The sequence below is a fragment of the Barbus barbus genome (assembly GCF_936440315.1).
Source record: "Barbus barbus genome assembly, chromosome: 6".
NCBI lineage: Eukaryota > Metazoa > Chordata > Actinopteri > Cypriniformes > Cyprinidae > Barbus > Barbus barbus.
In genome coordinates, this window is record NC_136734.1 from 14330620 (window position 1) to 14348065 (window position 17446).

The 17446-nt window shown below is 38.0% G+C and overlaps 2 protein-coding genes across 2 annotated transcripts; one reads left to right on the forward strand and one right to left on the reverse strand.

Annotated features, from left to right (window-relative positions):
- Positions 1 to 263: 263 nt before the first annotated feature.
- LOC306871188 (cilia- and flagella-associated protein HOATZ-like) lies at positions 264 to 9889 on the reverse strand. The gene is given in 7 exon segments (XM_079418960.1): positions 264 to 354; positions 1199 to 1254; positions 2303 to 2362; positions 9243 to 9284; positions 9288 to 9316; positions 9412 to 9447; positions 9661 to 9889. Coding segments are annotated over 7 exon segments (492 nt in total). The 5' UTR covers positions 9863 to 9889; the 3' UTR covers positions 264 to 287.
- Positions 9890 to 12914: 3025 nt separating this feature from the next.
- Positions 12915 to 14001, forward strand: LOC306871834 (maternal B9.15 protein-like; the record flags this gene model as incomplete). The annotated part of the gene is made up of 4 exons (XM_079420018.1): positions 12915 to 13087; positions 13165 to 13302; positions 13408 to 13693; positions 13798 to 14001. The coding sequence occupies 4 exons, from the start codon at positions 12915 to 12917 to the stop codon at positions 13999 to 14001; spliced, it is 801 nt and encodes a 266-aa protein (XP_079276144.1).
- Positions 14002 to 17446: the final 3445 nt, after the last annotated feature.

Consider the following 17446-nt stretch of genomic DNA (forward strand, 5'->3'; position numbering starts at 1 on the left):
TCTTTGTGAACGTCCAGAGTGAGACGCGCGCGCGTGACCGAACTCACAGACGATCAAAACACGTCATCAAATAACAGTAACTAACACGCCTTTGACTTTTTGTAGATATCAACACAAGTACACAGTGCTCACTGGTCTTTAGGCTGTATTTTTATATTTGAAGACAAACCGACAATATTTATAGGCCTATGATAAACACACATTGTTTAGCGGCATTGTAAATAAGCATCTTATACATTGCTCTGCTTACTATTCTAAAATTACACATTATGTTATCATGAATAGGTTTACTGCAGCTTCTGAACTTCTTTCTGGTCCTCTTCCACAGATGATGAAAGGGTCTTTGCAGCCAATCTACACAGAACAAATGACTTCAGGGTTTTCAAAATCCACTTGGTTTATTATAGAAAACTTTATTTGAATTTATTTTATACAAAAAAAAGCATTTTCTATTTTGCATTGTTTTAGATGCAGCAAACATGTTCATCTGAGCATTAGTCTATTGTAATATGTGTCATGCTTCCACATTTAGCGTAATGTTGCTAGAAACCAATCTACCACACAGGCTAATGAAAGTCATCCTACATGACATTAAGCAAAGGATTTTGCAATGATGCATTTATCAGAAAGGGAATTGTTTTGTATAACAGGACAGGTAATCAATGCAGGTTTGAGCTGTCTGTACACAGCAGAGCAGAAAAGATCAGACAGATTTCAGATCAATATCCAAGCCTCAATATAAGCTTAAGTTGGTCTTCCAATAACCCTTCATCACTGGGTCTGGAAATCAATTTTAGTAGGCTAGAAATCCATATAATAATGAAAATGGTAGAAACTGTCAGTAATTTTCCTCCCTTTCCAGCTGACAAACCATTTCCCCCTTACTAGTTTACCTGTTTAAATAATACTTGAGGCCCTATGTGCTTTTCCCTTTTATAATTGAATGTGATTTACAGTAGCAGCATCAGCGGAATAGCTCTCCTTTTGCTGTCCACAGCAGTAAATTACTATTAAGCACACAATTACTATTACTTTACTGAATGCAGTAATACATTGCACTGTACCATCACCTTTAATTGTGAAAAGTTTATTGCGCTGGTGTCCATAAGTCGCAAAAGATACAGAGAAAGATAATTTTCCAGATGAAATTATAATCAGGTATTATGTTAATCTCTCAGAGAAAAGAGAAATAAGATACCTTTTTTCCACTTGGTTGCCTTGTCTTGTTTTGTTTCGGTAGGAAATCATCTCCTTCTGTTGAGAATATGCATCAAAACTGTGTCAATTCTGCATGACATTAAAACAAGGGACTAAACAAGGGACAAGGGAAAAATTAAACATTAAAACAAGGGACTAAAAATTTTAATCAGTTTTTGTTTGTTTTATAGTGAAAATTAAAATTAGATATGCTTACCAAGGCTGATCAAAAGTACAGAAAAACAGTAATATTGTTTTACAATACATAGCATTCAAATTTAAAATAACTGTTTTATAGATTAATATTTTATCCTCAGTGTCAGATGATTCTCTGAAATCATTGTAAATATTCGTTATCGTCATTCTTCTTCTTCTTTTTATTATTAGAAACCTTTTTAACATTATAAATCTTTACTGATACTTTTGATTGATTTAATGCATCCTTAATCTTAAAAATAGATGCCATATGAAAATACTACTTCAGTCTTTCTACTTCAAAATTTCAGATATAATTTAATGTGTTACTTGCCATTTCTTTGATTTGTAAAATTTACTAGCAATATCTGAGTGAAAATATTTTCAAAGTATTTTAAAAAAGTGTATGTATATATAAGTATTGACACCTAAACTTGAAAACTATTATTAGTATCATAAAAAAATGTAGCTCTGTATATTATACAGCTAAAACTGAGATGCTTAACATCAATCCCAGCCACCAAAATGAATAAACACAGCTAAAACAACTGACTTCAGTGTAAGGTACTCAGCAGGGGCTGGATAAAGCACCACCACCCCATAATCATCAGGCTGCTCCCCAGAGAGACATCAAAGTCTTGAGGAAGCCCACCCCTCCTTTCCTCTCCTCCTCTATAGGGGAGGATGCCCTAAGAAATGCTGAGGCTCTAGGGAAAAAGTGCTGAGGAAGGGAGAGAGAGCACTCTAACGAATGGGAGAGAAATAAAACACTTGGCTGTCCGAGGAACCCTGTCCTGCAGCATCCAAATACCCGAGATGAGGTTTAGGCTGATACAAACTGAATGGAGAGACCTGAGCGGATGTTTTAAGCTAATGGGGCCAAGTACTTCTTTTCAAGTATATTTCTTACCTTAATTCGCTCATCCCTCTGCTTTTTCAGAAGTGCAATAATCTGCTCTCGTTTCTTGGCCTAACACAAAAATGAAATATGTAAGTAAATGCACAACCAGGGTACACTGCATAAAGGTTGAATTTTAATACATGAAAGTGAAGTGACATACTGCCAAGTATGGTGACCCATACTCGGAATTCGTGCTCTGCATTTAACCCATCCATCGTGCACACACACACCGTGAACACACACCCGGAGCAGTGGGCAGCCATTTATGCTGCGGCGCCCGGGGAGCAGTTGGGGGTTCGGTGCCTTGCTCAAGGGCACCTCAGTCGTGGTATTGAGAGTGGAGAGAGCGCTGGACATTCACTCCCCCCACCTACAATCCCTGCCGGCCTGAGACTCGAACCCGCAACCTTTGGATTACGAGTCCGACTCTCTAACCATTAGGCCACGACTTGTTATGAAACTGTTATGAAACTAAAACTATTTAAGCGAAAATAATTTTAGAATTACTAAACATCAAAGTCATTTTTAGCATTACTAATGCATTTTTAATTAATTTTATTAGTTTAAGTGTTTGTTTATTTTAACACAAATCCTACTAAATATATGCACATGCACAACCATGGCACATTGCATATCGGTTACTGAATTGATCTACCAACACCTACACTGATGGCCATCTGTAAAAGATGGTGCATGATACATACACTTTTACTGAGTATACCAGCACTGCTGAATAGGTTCAGTTGTCTGAGTATAGCAGTCGACAGCTGCACTTACTAAACAAGCCTCATAATTTCTGGCTGAACTTAATGTCATTTCATTAAATCCATTACATGCTTGTACACTAAACATTTTTCAAGCCAATGTATTTTATGGCAGGTTAATCAGTTATAATAATGTAATGTAATGTCTCTGTTGATTATTATCACCCAGTGTAAACATCTGTCATATTGCAATCTGCTAAAACTCATACAACTAAATCAAATGGAGTTGTGGAACAGTACAATACATTGGGAAAATCACATTAGAGCAGACGGGAGTATGATTACATGTCCTCACATTACATTAAACATTACAATAATTGAACAATATAGAACAGAGACTTTAAGGCATTTTTTACAGTGCAAAGCCAATTTTTATGAAAAAACATCCAATGAATAACCCTTCGATTCAGAGGTTTTGGGAATGAGGCTAATTAGCTAAGAGTAATCTCATAAAACGGATCTGTCCTCCAGAGGGCCATCCATCTCGGGGTTTCCAGGTTGATTACTCACAGTGGGAAAGCAGACATTACAGGGAGGGCACTGCCCACTGCCCTGATCAACATGCTATCTCCAAATGCAAGGGCATGAATGACTGACCAGATTGTGAAGAGCACATGGGACACCAAGGCTAGTGTACAACACATGTAGATGGTAAACTGTACTGGTGCAGCTGACAAGCAACAACAGTGTTATGAGATGTGACGTACTATAATCTACAGTACATAAGCACAAAAAACAAACAAACAAACAAACAAAACACATTAGAATTTTTATTAATATTTTGAATAAGCTTTTTTATATAGCACTTTGTTTTAATTTTAATTACATTTAAAAAAAAATTACAATTTTATGTCCTTTTGCACTTTTTAATATATATATATATATATATATATATATACACACTGTATTGCCAAAAGTATTGCGTCACCCCCTTCTAATGAACATGTTTGACTACTTTAGTAATTGTACGAGTACAAATCTTAATGTTTAAGCATATAATGATATTCTAGGGAATTGTGTGCTTCTAATTTTATAGCAACAGTTTGGACAGGACCCTTTTCTATTCTAACATGACAGTGCCTCTGTGTATAAGACACGGTTCAAGAAGACATGATTGATTCAGTCAGTGTGGAAGAACTTGACTGGTCTGCAGAAAGCCAAGTCCTGATCCCAGCTGAACACCTCTGGTGAGACTTTATATGCAGACCTTGAGCCAAAAACATCACCAAACACCAATGACTTGTACATAAGGGTACTGTCATTTTAGACGCGTCCAAAACTGTTGCAACAGAGATGGAAATACAATTTTTAAATACATGAATTATGTTTCCATCTTTGTTGCCACAGTTTTGTTAGTGCCTTTTTCTGTTCTAAAGAAGGGGGTGTCGCAACACTTTTGTCCTTATAGTGTCTATACAAGTCATTGGTGTTTGGTGATGAGTTTTTGGCTCAAGATCTGCATATAAAGTCACACCAGAGGTGTTCAGCTGGGATCAGGACTTTCTGCAGACCAGTCAAGTTCTTCCACACTGACTGAATCAATCATGTCTTCTTGAACCGTGTCTTATACACAGAGGCACTGTCATGTTAGAATAGAAAAGGGTCCTGTCCAAACTGTTGCTATAAAATTAGAAGCACACAATTCCCTAGAATATCATTATATGCTTTAACATTAAGATTTGTACATAGAAATAACTTAATAGAAATTACTGAAGTAGTCAAACGTGTTCAGTAGAAGGGGGTGACCCAATACGTTTGGCAATATAGTGTATATCATTTTATTTAATAACTACTTAGGTTTATTTATTTATTTTTATTTTAGCTTTTATTTAATTTATTTCCACTTAGTAAATTTAGTGCTTCAACCTAAACTAAACAAAAATGAAAAGGTTGCCTCAATTATTTATTTATAGGTTTATTTCAATTAACAAAGATGTCTTAACAGTTTTAGTGTTATTTTTAATAACTTTGCTTAACTTACAGCTTTTATGATCTCATATTAACTGAGAGACTCCATGTATTATGCATTTTTATTTATGTCACAGTGCAGGCAGAAGGACCATTTAAATTAAACAGTGATGGCAAAAATAGTGATTAAAATGGTAAAAATGTAGAAATAGCAACCAGCTAGAACACATTTCCTTTATACATATACAGTAATATCCAATTTAGTTTTTTTTTTTTTTTTTGTAATTAGGAAATAAACTGAAAATTGTATCAAGGTGTTACTATCAAGGTGACTAAAAAGAAAGTTTGTTACAAGTGCACTCCTTATATGGTCAGATGCACTTTACTACACATTCAATTGAAGCTGAATATCATGCTGGAGAATAAGATAAGCAGGTTTTATACATATTGTGGAGTTCACACAGCTGGAGTGCTGCTCTCATTAAAGGGGAATATATTAAATACTAAGACATTCTGACATTCATGATATTTTTTCAATTTAACTGTTATACTGATTAAAAATAAAAGGATATATTCTCTGACATTTGGACCCCACTGTATGTAAATGATTTTACCCTAAAAAAAAAACAAAAAAACATGAGTTCATGCGTTCATGACCTCGAGGCTAGATGATTGTAATGCTTTATTGGGTGGTTGCTCTGCACGTTTAATAAACAAACTACAGCTGGTTCAAAATGCAGCAGAGTTCTTACCAGAACCAGGAAGTATGACCACATTAGCCCGGTTCTGTCAACACTGCACTGGCTCCCTATTAAACATCATATACACATTAAGATCTTGCTAATTACCTATAAGGCTCTGAATGGTTTAGCACCTCTGTATTTGAGTGAGCTCTTATCACACTATAGTCCTCCACGTCCGCTGCGATCTCAAAACTCTGACCATTTGATAATACCTAAAATATCAAAATCAACTGCGGGTGGGAGATCGTTTTCCTATTTAGCGCCCAAACTCTGGAACATCTACCTAACGCTGTTCGGGATGCAGACATACTCTGCCAGTTTAAATCTAGATTAAAGACCCATCTCTTTAACCTGGCTTACAAATAATACACTCTCGCATTTCTATAATTCAAATCTGTTTAAGGATTGTTAGGCTACATTAATTAGGTCAACTGGAACTGGGAACACTTCCCAAAACACCCGATATACTTGTTACATCGTTAGAAGAATGGCATCTACGCTAATATTAGTCTGTTTCTTTCTTATTCCGAGGTCACCATAGCCACCCAGATTCATACACAATCCAGATCAGATGGCCACTGCAGTCACCCGGATCCAGTCCATATCCAGTCCAGGTGAATCAGCACCTAGAGATGACCTCTACAGCCCTGAATGTCAGCGGAGACCAGGACAACTTGATGAGCCCCAGAGACTGATCCCCAGTGAAGATCCTGTCTCCTAGACGGCCATCGGGACAAGACCACAGGAACTAGATGAGTCCTTTGCACAATCTGACTCTGCTTTAGCCTAGATTTAAACTGATGATTTTGTCTGGCTAGAGGAGAATGACACTATTTCGACACACTATTTCCCCGTCTAAATACTGTAAAGCTGATATAAAGCCACCCAGCTTTATATCAAGCTGATTTGACACAATTTGCATTGTTAAAAGCGCTATAGAAATAATAGTGACGACTTAAAATACTAAATAAAAAGTCATAGACATATATGTCAACTATTATTGAAAAATGTCAGCTTTGTATGATTATAATGATCCAAGTCTATAAAAAATACTGAAAATTATATTTGGACATTATGTGCATAACCTAATGTGAGCCTAGTTTTTTTTTTTTTTTTTTTTTTACTTAATGCTCACAGTATGCTTAGGCTCTGTGGCAAGTAAAATGTCAAGTTTCTTGCCCCAAAAGGGACAAATCAATGCCTCTTTCTGCTTATACACAGATGAATTGATCTGCAAGACCAGTGATTTCCTGCTAATCTGATTAGTAGATGTGGTTAGTGCAATGTTGGGAGAGAAAGTAGCTATGCGGAGAGATTCATCACCACACAAATGTAGGGCTTAAGAGCGGTAAGCAGGCTCTTAAGGATTCTGCCTGCTGGATAGCATTACAACTGACTCCTCTGCGAGAAAATTTACACAAGTCAGACAGCAATGGAAGCCTTTAAATTAAATCTGCAGACTTATCGGATACCTCTGTTTGAAAGCATTGAACGTGTACGATCAATCAGCACAATAACTGCCTTGTAATATACAGCACAGCATATCGGGTGCGGGACTATGAAGTTTAGGGCTATGAATGTGTTCAGATTCCTAGCATCTAACTATAATTAACATGTAATAGTGATACTTGCTTTAGTACCATTAAAAACTTTATATCAGAGTTCCATTTTATGTTGTGATCTTAAATTATCTGGGACGCTCCTCAGAGAGTCATTTTGCTTATGTGGCATACTGAGCGCTGTTGTTAAACTGGTGAATCCAGCCTGCCAGATCTACACTTAGAAACCCCGTTGATCTCACATCATCTATCATTAGAGATCCATAACTGCCCTCCCCAGGCTGGCTCATTAGCTCTTTATGCTGTAATGCACTGTCTAGAAATACAGATCACAGCAAAAGGAGAATCAAGACAGAAGCAGGGGCCATCTAGTCCACATTATGCCACATTTCTCAATCTTTCTTATTGTTTTTGTTTCTCAGAATTTGCTAATTTCCTTATTAAATCAAGTCATTTTACTTGACATTCTTACATGTGCAGTGAATTGAGTTTAAACACACAGCAACTGTACTACACATATATTTCAACTATCCTAAAGAGAGCGGTCATATTGAAGCTGTGGTGCAGTGCAGCACATGTGCCCACAATATAATAATAATAATAATTAATTACATTTATATAGCGCTTTTCTGCTTCTCTAAGCACTCAAAGCGCTCTACATTGTGAGGGGTGGTCTCTCCTCGTCCACCACCAGTGTGCAGCATCCACCTGGATGATGCGACGGCAGCCATAGTGCGCCAGAACGCTCACCACACACCAGCTTACTGGTGGAGAGGAGACAGAGTGATGAAGCCAATCAGTGTAAGGGGATGATTAGGAGGCCATGATGGTCAGAGACCAATGGGAAATTTGGCCAGGATGCCGAGGTCACACTTCTACTCTTTTCGAAAGACATCCTGGCATTTTTAATGACCACAGAGAGTCAGGACCTCGCTGTACAATATGTACAGCAAGTGCCATTGTCTACATAAAAAGTACAATATTCATTAAAATACAGAAAATAAAACCTCTAAATTAATGAATTAAAATCTCTAAATTTACATTTAACATTTTTGTTCACTACCTCTTAACAATCAACTTCACTTTGTTCCATACTTTTCCCCCTCAAGAACCTTGTTGCATGGATTATTATTTTTTTTTTCTTATTTTTCAAAGTGTTTTGACTCCTTAAAAAAGTGATTCTTTGGTAGGGATGTTTTCAGACTTTTTATTTTTAATTTATTGGAAAGTCGAGTGTAGATGGGAATGTACAAGTAAGAAACATCTCTTCTTGGGACATGAATAGGGACTGAGGTTGCATTCAAAAATGAGACGACAGCTCATACAGTTACAGTTAAAATGCTAAATAAGTACATTTATTCTTAGGGGATTTAAAAGACTTGGCTGATTGATTTGACTGCACTGACACTATCGGTTGAGAACAAAATTTGAACTGAATTCAGAAACTATTGTTTTTTGTGGAGCTGGTTTATAGCTGAATTGATTTGTTTTATAATGGACAAATTTTGCAACAACACTGCTATTGAACTGACCCGAGCAGCTGAATAACAACATTATTGCCTATACTGTAGAGCTGATTGTAAACTGAAGTAAACTTGTTTTATAATTATATATATATATATATACTACACACTGAAGATTTTTTTTATATTTTATACAGAGATACAGCCCAGTGTCATTAAAATGCGATGAATAACACGATTTGATTTTTTTTGTATTTACTATTTATATGCAGAAACTGACTTTGGCGTGTATAGGATATGCACGTGTTTGATTATATAATAGGCCTACGCAGTTTCTGCGTGCATATAATATGCACCTACCCCACACCCCTAAACCTACCAATTGCGTATCATATGCACACCAAAGTCGGTTACTGCATATAAATAGAAAGCCAAACAGCAACAGAAAATCGTGCCATTGAAACGCACATTCATGAGATCAGGTTATTGTAGGCCTACCACTGAGACCTCACCATCTCCATGTATTTCTGTCTCTCCTCTTGCTTTTGCTTCAATTAAGCATTCTGCTGGATTTCATCATCCCTCTCTACCAAGGAAGCAAACAAACAGGCCAAATTAGATTATACTTAAGAAAAAACAATAATACGCTCAGACAAACACCTATACTATAACGTTACTTACTTGACCACGACGCTTGTTTTGCGGTAGCATTTGTGGCTAAAAATAAAATGACAAAGGATTACTCTTCTTTATCTGATTTTATTTAAATTCTTTAAATGGGTCACCAGAACGTTTTAACCATATTTATAGACCTAAACAAGCTCTGGCCCTCGTGGTTCACAGTTTTGTTTTACCGCTCATTCATACAAGTTTGCAGTTTAAGACAGTTTGCACTTATATATACGCTTTCGTACTGAAGGCCACACTTACAGAGCGGGGTCTTCGCTGCTTTCAGCCGCTGCCTGATATCAGCAGAAACGAGTCGAGACTCGACCGGTGGCTGCAGGGAAAGTGAGTTCCAGAAAACCTTTGCATATGCCACATCTTCTTGCGACGCTCCATCAAATACTGTATAAAGTTTGTCGATTTCTGCAAGACTGTCTACAGCCTCTTCGTCTAGTTCTTCAGTCATAATAGTTAGCGAGCTTGCTGTTCTAGCATGAGTGGATGTGTTACGGTTGCCAAGGTGACCAAACGCTCCCTAGTAAACGGAAGTAAAGAATTACATGAGAAGGAAAGAAGGACTTGTCTCGAGATCATAGACATATCTATAGCCTACTACATCTATGCTCGAGATATTCACGCTTCTTACGGGAATAATAATAATACAAATCTTAAGTAATTTATTGTAGGCGTACTATATTCGACGAGACAATTTAATTGTAGAATGTGTTTTCTGAGTAAAAGGTATGAATGACCGAATGATTTGAATGAATGCCCAATGAAAATCTGTATAATATGCAACAAGACAATACATTCTTGCACAGTAATATTGTTACCCTACACGTAGCCCAAGTAGAATTATTTAAAGTAGGCTATTTATTATTTTAAGATCTTTGTTTAACACTGTGCACTGTTTATCACAGTTCAAGGAAAGCCCATTTATTTCACAAGTATAGGCTGGTAATAGTAGGCTATATTAGCATTATATAAAAATGAAATACACAGCTGTAAATACAGGCACCAAACTAAAAACAGAGGGTGCGCGAGAGAAATATTCGATAGCCTATATAGGATAGGCCTATATATATATATATATATAGGCCTATATAAAATAATCAAAATCAGAATCAGCTAATAGATCACTAGATAGTCAGACAAATTAAAACGGTGTGGCATGTTTCACTTTATTTTATTTTCAGATGTATGCATTAAATTTTATATCTCAAAAGCACAGCAAAAACAAGCTGTTATTATAACGTTGTTTTATAAATGGCCTTCATCTGGTAGTGAGGTTAGTGATTACTATAAGGATTGTAATCAACTAAATACACTGCCTGATGACCACACAGTATATTCTCGGGAAGGGTCCAATTCCATTATTGATTTATCCTAATGTCTCCTGCAGATGTTTTTTCTCCATTTCACAAAAGATGGACTTTACAAAAAAATAAAAAATAGAAATTACAAATAGACCAATATGACATAAAAACTGAGTAAATAATTTTATCTTCTCTGTGTTTCCTTGTAGGTCGTTGTGTTGGCAGTATGGTTAGTGATTATAGCTTATATAAAACAATCAGCTAACAACACTGCCTACAAACCAACCCCAACAGGTCAATATAGCAGCACATGAATCTGTGTACCAGGCAAACCTAAAAGAATAAGACAAACAAACAAAAAAGTCAGCAAAACAATAAAGATTTCAAATTTGTAGTCTAATTTAGTACATACCCAAGTCGAAGAAACAACTGATTACTGAGGCATACCAAATAATAATTTGAGTCTTTCAGAGAGAAGTCACCTGAAGGAATGCACTCTCAGGTTTGTGTGCATCTACTGTTGTTACGACCCTGACGGGACATCTCCAGGTGGGGTTGAATGTGCAATACTTCTTTTTAACTATAGGCAACTTTACCTGCCAAATAAATCAGTTTATAGTTGCGGACAACGAAAGCCCTCATAACATTTAAACTTAGTCAATCCTACCTGAAGAAATTCTTCAGGAGCTCTCGGTGTCTTGCATGGTCCCTCTGCATTGGATTCCAGCACATGCCAAGCTGTCTGTATTTATAGCCAGAGCTGATGCGGTATGTTCAAATTCAGCGCCATCCAAGGCGGGAGCCACTTGAGCGCGAACCACGGCGCTCACCGCTGCGGAGACTGGCGCTACTTCTCCCAGGAACATATAGCGCTGTGCACAGAGATGAGCGCCGTGCATAGAGGGAAAATCAGCGAAAAATCAGTGGAATGCGCTTAATTTAAACTAACGAGCTCTAAAAATACATTTTAACTGAATATTAACAATAAAATGTTTTCTTTGCAATTGATGCAATTAACTGAGTTAGGCCTACCGGCTAAAAATAAATTCCATTTTATTTTTATGAATCGATTTATTCACAGCAGACCCCATAGCCTTTTTAAATTTTCCCCGAATGAAAAAGAGGCATTGACAGGCGTTCATCAGGGTACAGGTTTAAGATCAAATAATTTATTTGGAAATAAATTCTCCCGCAAGTAATACAGGCTACTTCTGTTTATGGTTGTCAAGCAAACGGCGTCGAACGCTGCTCAATCAAATTTTAGAGTCAAAATGATCCGTTTTATCATCCTCAGTATAATATCTAATGATTAAAATATACATTGCTAAGCCGTTACCTGTCATCATTCCTTAGGTCGAAAGAAAAAAAAAGTCAAACGTAACGAGGCTAGGAAACAACAAACTGCCTTTGAGGCCCATATCTTGTTGTTAGCTGTTGGTAGGCAATGCTGTACAGTGTTTATAGTGGAGAATGGTTTTCTGGACTAGGTCACCAAAGAGACCATTTAGTCCACATGAAGACAGGTCTAGGCTTGCCCAGAGGTAGGCTATTAGGCCAAAAAAACAAAAAAACATCACATCCTTGCAGGTCACCCATTTTTATGGAACAAGTTTTCGCAATTGTTTTGTAAAGCTAGTCATATTTCTACTTTATGTCCTTGTTTTATTAGCTTCGAGCTAGACCTAATAAATGAACAAATCCCTGGGCCTGTCTGCAACCCAATATCATGCTTATAAATGGGAGTGAAGACAGAAAAGTACATTTCCACTCATATACAATATTTGGTTTAACATGGCATTTAATTTATGTCACAATGTTTCAATTTCTTTGCTATAGCTACCTCATGCAGCAGTTACAATAACAAACAAATACCACTTTGTTGAACTACAGAGTAGAGTGATTAGACTTGATTTTTCACATTATTAGCTCCTCCTACAATTTGAAACACCTGTTTTATCTAATTACATATGAGGTCATCCTGAGGCATTAAAAGGCTGACTGATATTGAAAGAGATTTCATATTTTTGTTGTGGTGGTTTAAGATGTTTTTGCATCGTTGAAGCGAAACAATAGTAATATTTAAGCAGTTGTGTTAATGAGCAAGTTGTTTGCTTCTTTGATTGTGGTTTTATAAATATATTTTTTTTTAAAGAAAAAAATCAAACCACTTGCCCCATTGACTCCTGATCTTAACATTTAAAAATGAAGGAAGAGATTGCTGCAACAGTGTTTTTCATTGCAAGACTAGCGAAAAAACATGGTAAACTGGATCGTGTCAGGAGGGAGAAGTTTGCTGTGGAACTGACCTCGGTGCTCTTTGAAAATTACAAAAGTCACTGGTACCCAGAAAACCCAACCAAAGGACAAGCTTTTAGGTGAGTATCCTGATGTCATCTTGACATTTAGCAAATCAAACGTTTAATTGCACTAATTCAAGGGCCTCTTTCCTTAGGTGCTTAAGGATGAACAAAGCTCAAACGAGAGACCTGGTTATTGAACAAGCTTGTCACCAGAGTGACATTGTTTATGAAAATCTTGGATTACCAAAGGAAATGACCATTTGGGTTGATCCAGGAGAGGTGTCATGCCGGTAACACTTGATTTGCTGGCCTGTCAATTAAGTGCTTGATCCATACTGGTTTTGATGTACCACTGTAGTACTTCCAAAAACTGAAAAGTTGTTTGTTCTTTTAAGGTATGGGGAGAAGTCAACCCCATTTTGTGTTACTCAGTTGGAGGGTCAAAAGAGAGATGGGGAGTTCTCTCGTAGGATAAATAATGCAGTGGAAAGGGCTTCATCAGACTACCACTCTGGAACCTCCTCAGATGAGGAGGGAGGAAACACCAGCATGAGCAGCAACATTAGTAGCAGCAACAGTAGCAGCAGCAGTAGTAGCAGCAGCAGCAGTAACAGCAGCAGCCTTTCTGTTCCAGAGCCTAAATGCATCCCAACGGTCTCCAACCCAAACAGTGTCTACCAGGTAACCCACTCCAGATAACCACTCTTCAGTCCCTTAGCATGCACCGAACACTACTGGTTGCTTAAATTTGCGTTGTTTTAACTGCTGTTTTTCTCCATCTATAGTTCAGTGAGTTTGGGCAGCCCCCACCTATGCAGAACTGGGGCACATACCCTAAACGAAAGCCATATGCCTCTGAAGGTTACCAGCAGCATTCCTCAAATGGACCATACCCACCTCATAAGAGTTTCAAGGGCTACAGGCCCTCCTATGCATTCTCTGGTCCAAGGGTGGACCGATATCACTGGGTCAGCAAAAACCGCTCCTAGACTTTAGTTTTAAAACGGTGTATTGTTTTGCTGAGCAGCTATGCAGGCATGGGTGTTATGTAACTTCATTTCTTTGTAGTGCTTTAAATTATTTATGGAGTCATGTGGCAATGCCATGAAGACGCTTTTAAATTTTTTTTAAATTTATTTGTGGAGTGGAAAATACTTTCTAAATAAAATATATTTTAATAAAAGCTGTTGTGTGGACGTGCTTGGTCTGTTATGCCACTAGATGGTGGCAAATCCACAGTATAGTCTTCTAATGCAGTATGTTTAAGTGCACCTCTTTAGGTTCATGGCTGCTGATGGTGATAATCTTAATGAGATGGTTTGGTGTAATGTCGTACACAAGCTTGGAACTGAAAAGCACTTTTTTTTTATTTTTATTTTTTAACTCTCAAATTGTGACTTGTGCCATGTACTGTTTTTGGTAAACCACAATGATGTGGGGTGGGAACTTTTCTCTTTCCGCTCTAGGGTGCATATTTCTGAGACTTGACTCCTCCGGAAAAGGAAACTAGGGTGTGGTTTGAGTACTCTTAAAAACCCTTCAGCTCCAAAAATTGCTGTTTACGCTTTTTTTTTTTTTTTTTTTTTGAGTTTGACTTGTAGTAACTATAGTACCTTCACTGGCATCTGCAGTTTGATTTCACAAATCGTGTTTGTAGGGAAAGTCTATAATAACCAGTGAAAAAGCTTCAGCTTTCCCATTTTCAAAGGCAGTTGCATGGTTGGCACAGGATGGTTCCACAATTGTTATTTGAAATTTGTCTAGTTTCTTCACAATTGTCTCCTAAATGCTGTCCTAAATGCTGAACACATTGTGAATCCACATGAAAATAACAGCAATGCTAATGAACAATCCCCAAAACTATTTTTCCCCTTCGAACAATTTACTTAAACTGAGTTTAAACAACACAATGTCACCACTTTCACAAGTTTTTGATTATGTGGAGACGATAACGGGATTGTTTTCAGAAGTTTGCAATAAGAAACCGGCTTTCAAAATTTTCAGGACCTTAAAATGGCATTGCTGTGTAAATGAAAGGCCAAAACATGCGTTCCTTAGATGAAAATGGTGTTGTATAAATGCCACCTTAGTTTCCACCATGCCCCTTATAAGGGTGAGTATAAGGGCCAGACTTACTAACAGCTTGCACGAGTGCAAACCCTCTACTGTCAGGATTTACTAAAGACATGAAATAAAAAATTAGCAATAAATTGGTGTGGACAGTTATTTCTGTGGTTGATCTCATTGCATTTACATTTGTAGAAGGATGCAAAATTTATAGTAGAGTATGTAAATGAATCATTTTTAATTTACAAAGGTTTGCGGTAGTGATTTTACTGGTATTTGAAGGAAAAGGATGTTTTTAATGTTTAGTAATGTTGGACATTTAAAATAATTTCTGTGATGTTAAAAGTTTTATGGTTTCCATATAGTACTGAGGGGTTGATCTTGTGGTTGAGATATGGATGACTGAAGTGAAGACTTTTATTATTTATTTTTACTCTAATTGCAATACATATGCGAATAAAAGTGCTGTGATAAGTGATTTCTTATGCTACCCATACACAACATGACTTCAAAGTCATCAGATTGTTGTTGTTCTCACACTACACAAATGTCTGTCATTTGTTGATGTAAGATTTTGTCAAAAACAGATTTCACACCACAGGACTCGGAATGCAGACAGATCTAGATATTTAACGCCATCCACACACATTACAAGATTTTAGGCCTGATTTTTCAACTCACTACAAGTTAATAGAGATTGCAGACAAAAGCTCACAATCAAAGGCAAACCTGTACTTGTTCATGTGAATAACGATCACTATGTTTGAATGAAAAAAGATGCAATCTAATGCCAGGTATACACTACAAGATTTAGGGCCCAATTTTCACTCAACAACAATTCTGTCATGACACCTCTCAGGGAGTTTAGCATGAAAATATACATGGACATGTTAATGTGTTTGGTCTTAGTGGAATAAATCTACTACGCTGCTGCTGCTGCTGTACTGAGTTGAGCAAGTACTGAGATTTTGTACTGCCAGTATATCCACATGCTGCCGTGAGTATGTAAAAAATACTGCTGCTGCACATAATATAACATGTTTCAGGAGTTCACACTTACATATAATAGGATTTAGCAAATAGTATGCATATTTGGCGTGCTGTCCTGAAGGAGGGCTCCGAGCTTGGAATATAGCTCAAACCCAGATAACCCCCCCATCCCTAGTATGGGATGAGATTAGTTTAAGAATGATGCGTTGGGGTGGAGGAGGGATGCCGGAAAACTGTTGTGTCATGTTGGCTGTGTGTGTATATATATATATATATATATACAGTGGGGCAAATAAGTATTTGATACACTGCCAATTTTTCAAGTTTTCCCACTTACAAAGAAAGGAGAGATCTGTAATTTTCATCGTAGGTACACCTCAACTGTGAGAGACAGAATAAAAAAAAAAAATCCAGAAAATCACATTGTATGATTTTTGAATAATTCATTTCCATTCCCTATCAGTCGGTCACTCCGAGTCACGTCGGTGACCGACGAATTGGGATCTCGCTTAGAGAGACCAATCCCCTACGAGAGTATCTAAACAAGCCAGTGGATATTGGCATGCGATTATTGCATCCAGCTGCCGCTAATCACAGCGTGAGTATAAGTAGGCAGCGGGTGCAGCGCATATTCAGCTTTTCGCTTCGGAGCCGAGCGTTCGTCGTTCTGCTCCTGACCAACCTACAGTGTCTGCAAGTCAGTGCGCTCTTCGAGGCATTCTTGTGCTGGTGGTACGGCGCGTCAGCGGCGGTGGTTCTTCCTGTGTCGAGTGGATTGCACACATCAGGTTGCACTACCCCCTGATTGTGTTGCAAGCGGCCATCTCCCCTGTGCGCTTCAGCACACTGAAAGAGTGATTTCTCTAAAAGAGCATTCACGGGTGTGTCTTTTTAAAGGCGACGTTGCATCTGACAAACTTGACGTTACGTCTTTGTAAAGACGAGTTGGGTTTTGCTACAGACAACGTGTCACCCGTGCGTTTCTGGATGCGGTCGTTACCTGGCACCAGGTGATGGTCATGATCGCTGCCTCACGTGCCTGGGCAGTAAGCATGCTGAGGTGGCGTTCATGGATGAGGTATCTTGTCATTTGGAAGATGATCATCTCGGAGTTGCGGGCCAGGCTCCGTTACCTCGACAAAGGGACGGAGCTCTGTTGCCTCTGCCTTGATCTGGTTCTCGTTCTGGCTGCAGACAGCTGGGGACCATTTCAGGTGGTGGCATGGTGGTCTGAGGATTACAGTGGTGGCAAACCCTCCAGGGAACCAACCCTCGAGGGACCATCGCTCCTCTTGCGCTCCGAAACCAGTTGAGCTGTCAGTGGAACGTGCTGGGCCCTCTACAAGGGGTGCACCTGCAGTTACCCTGGCGCTCCTC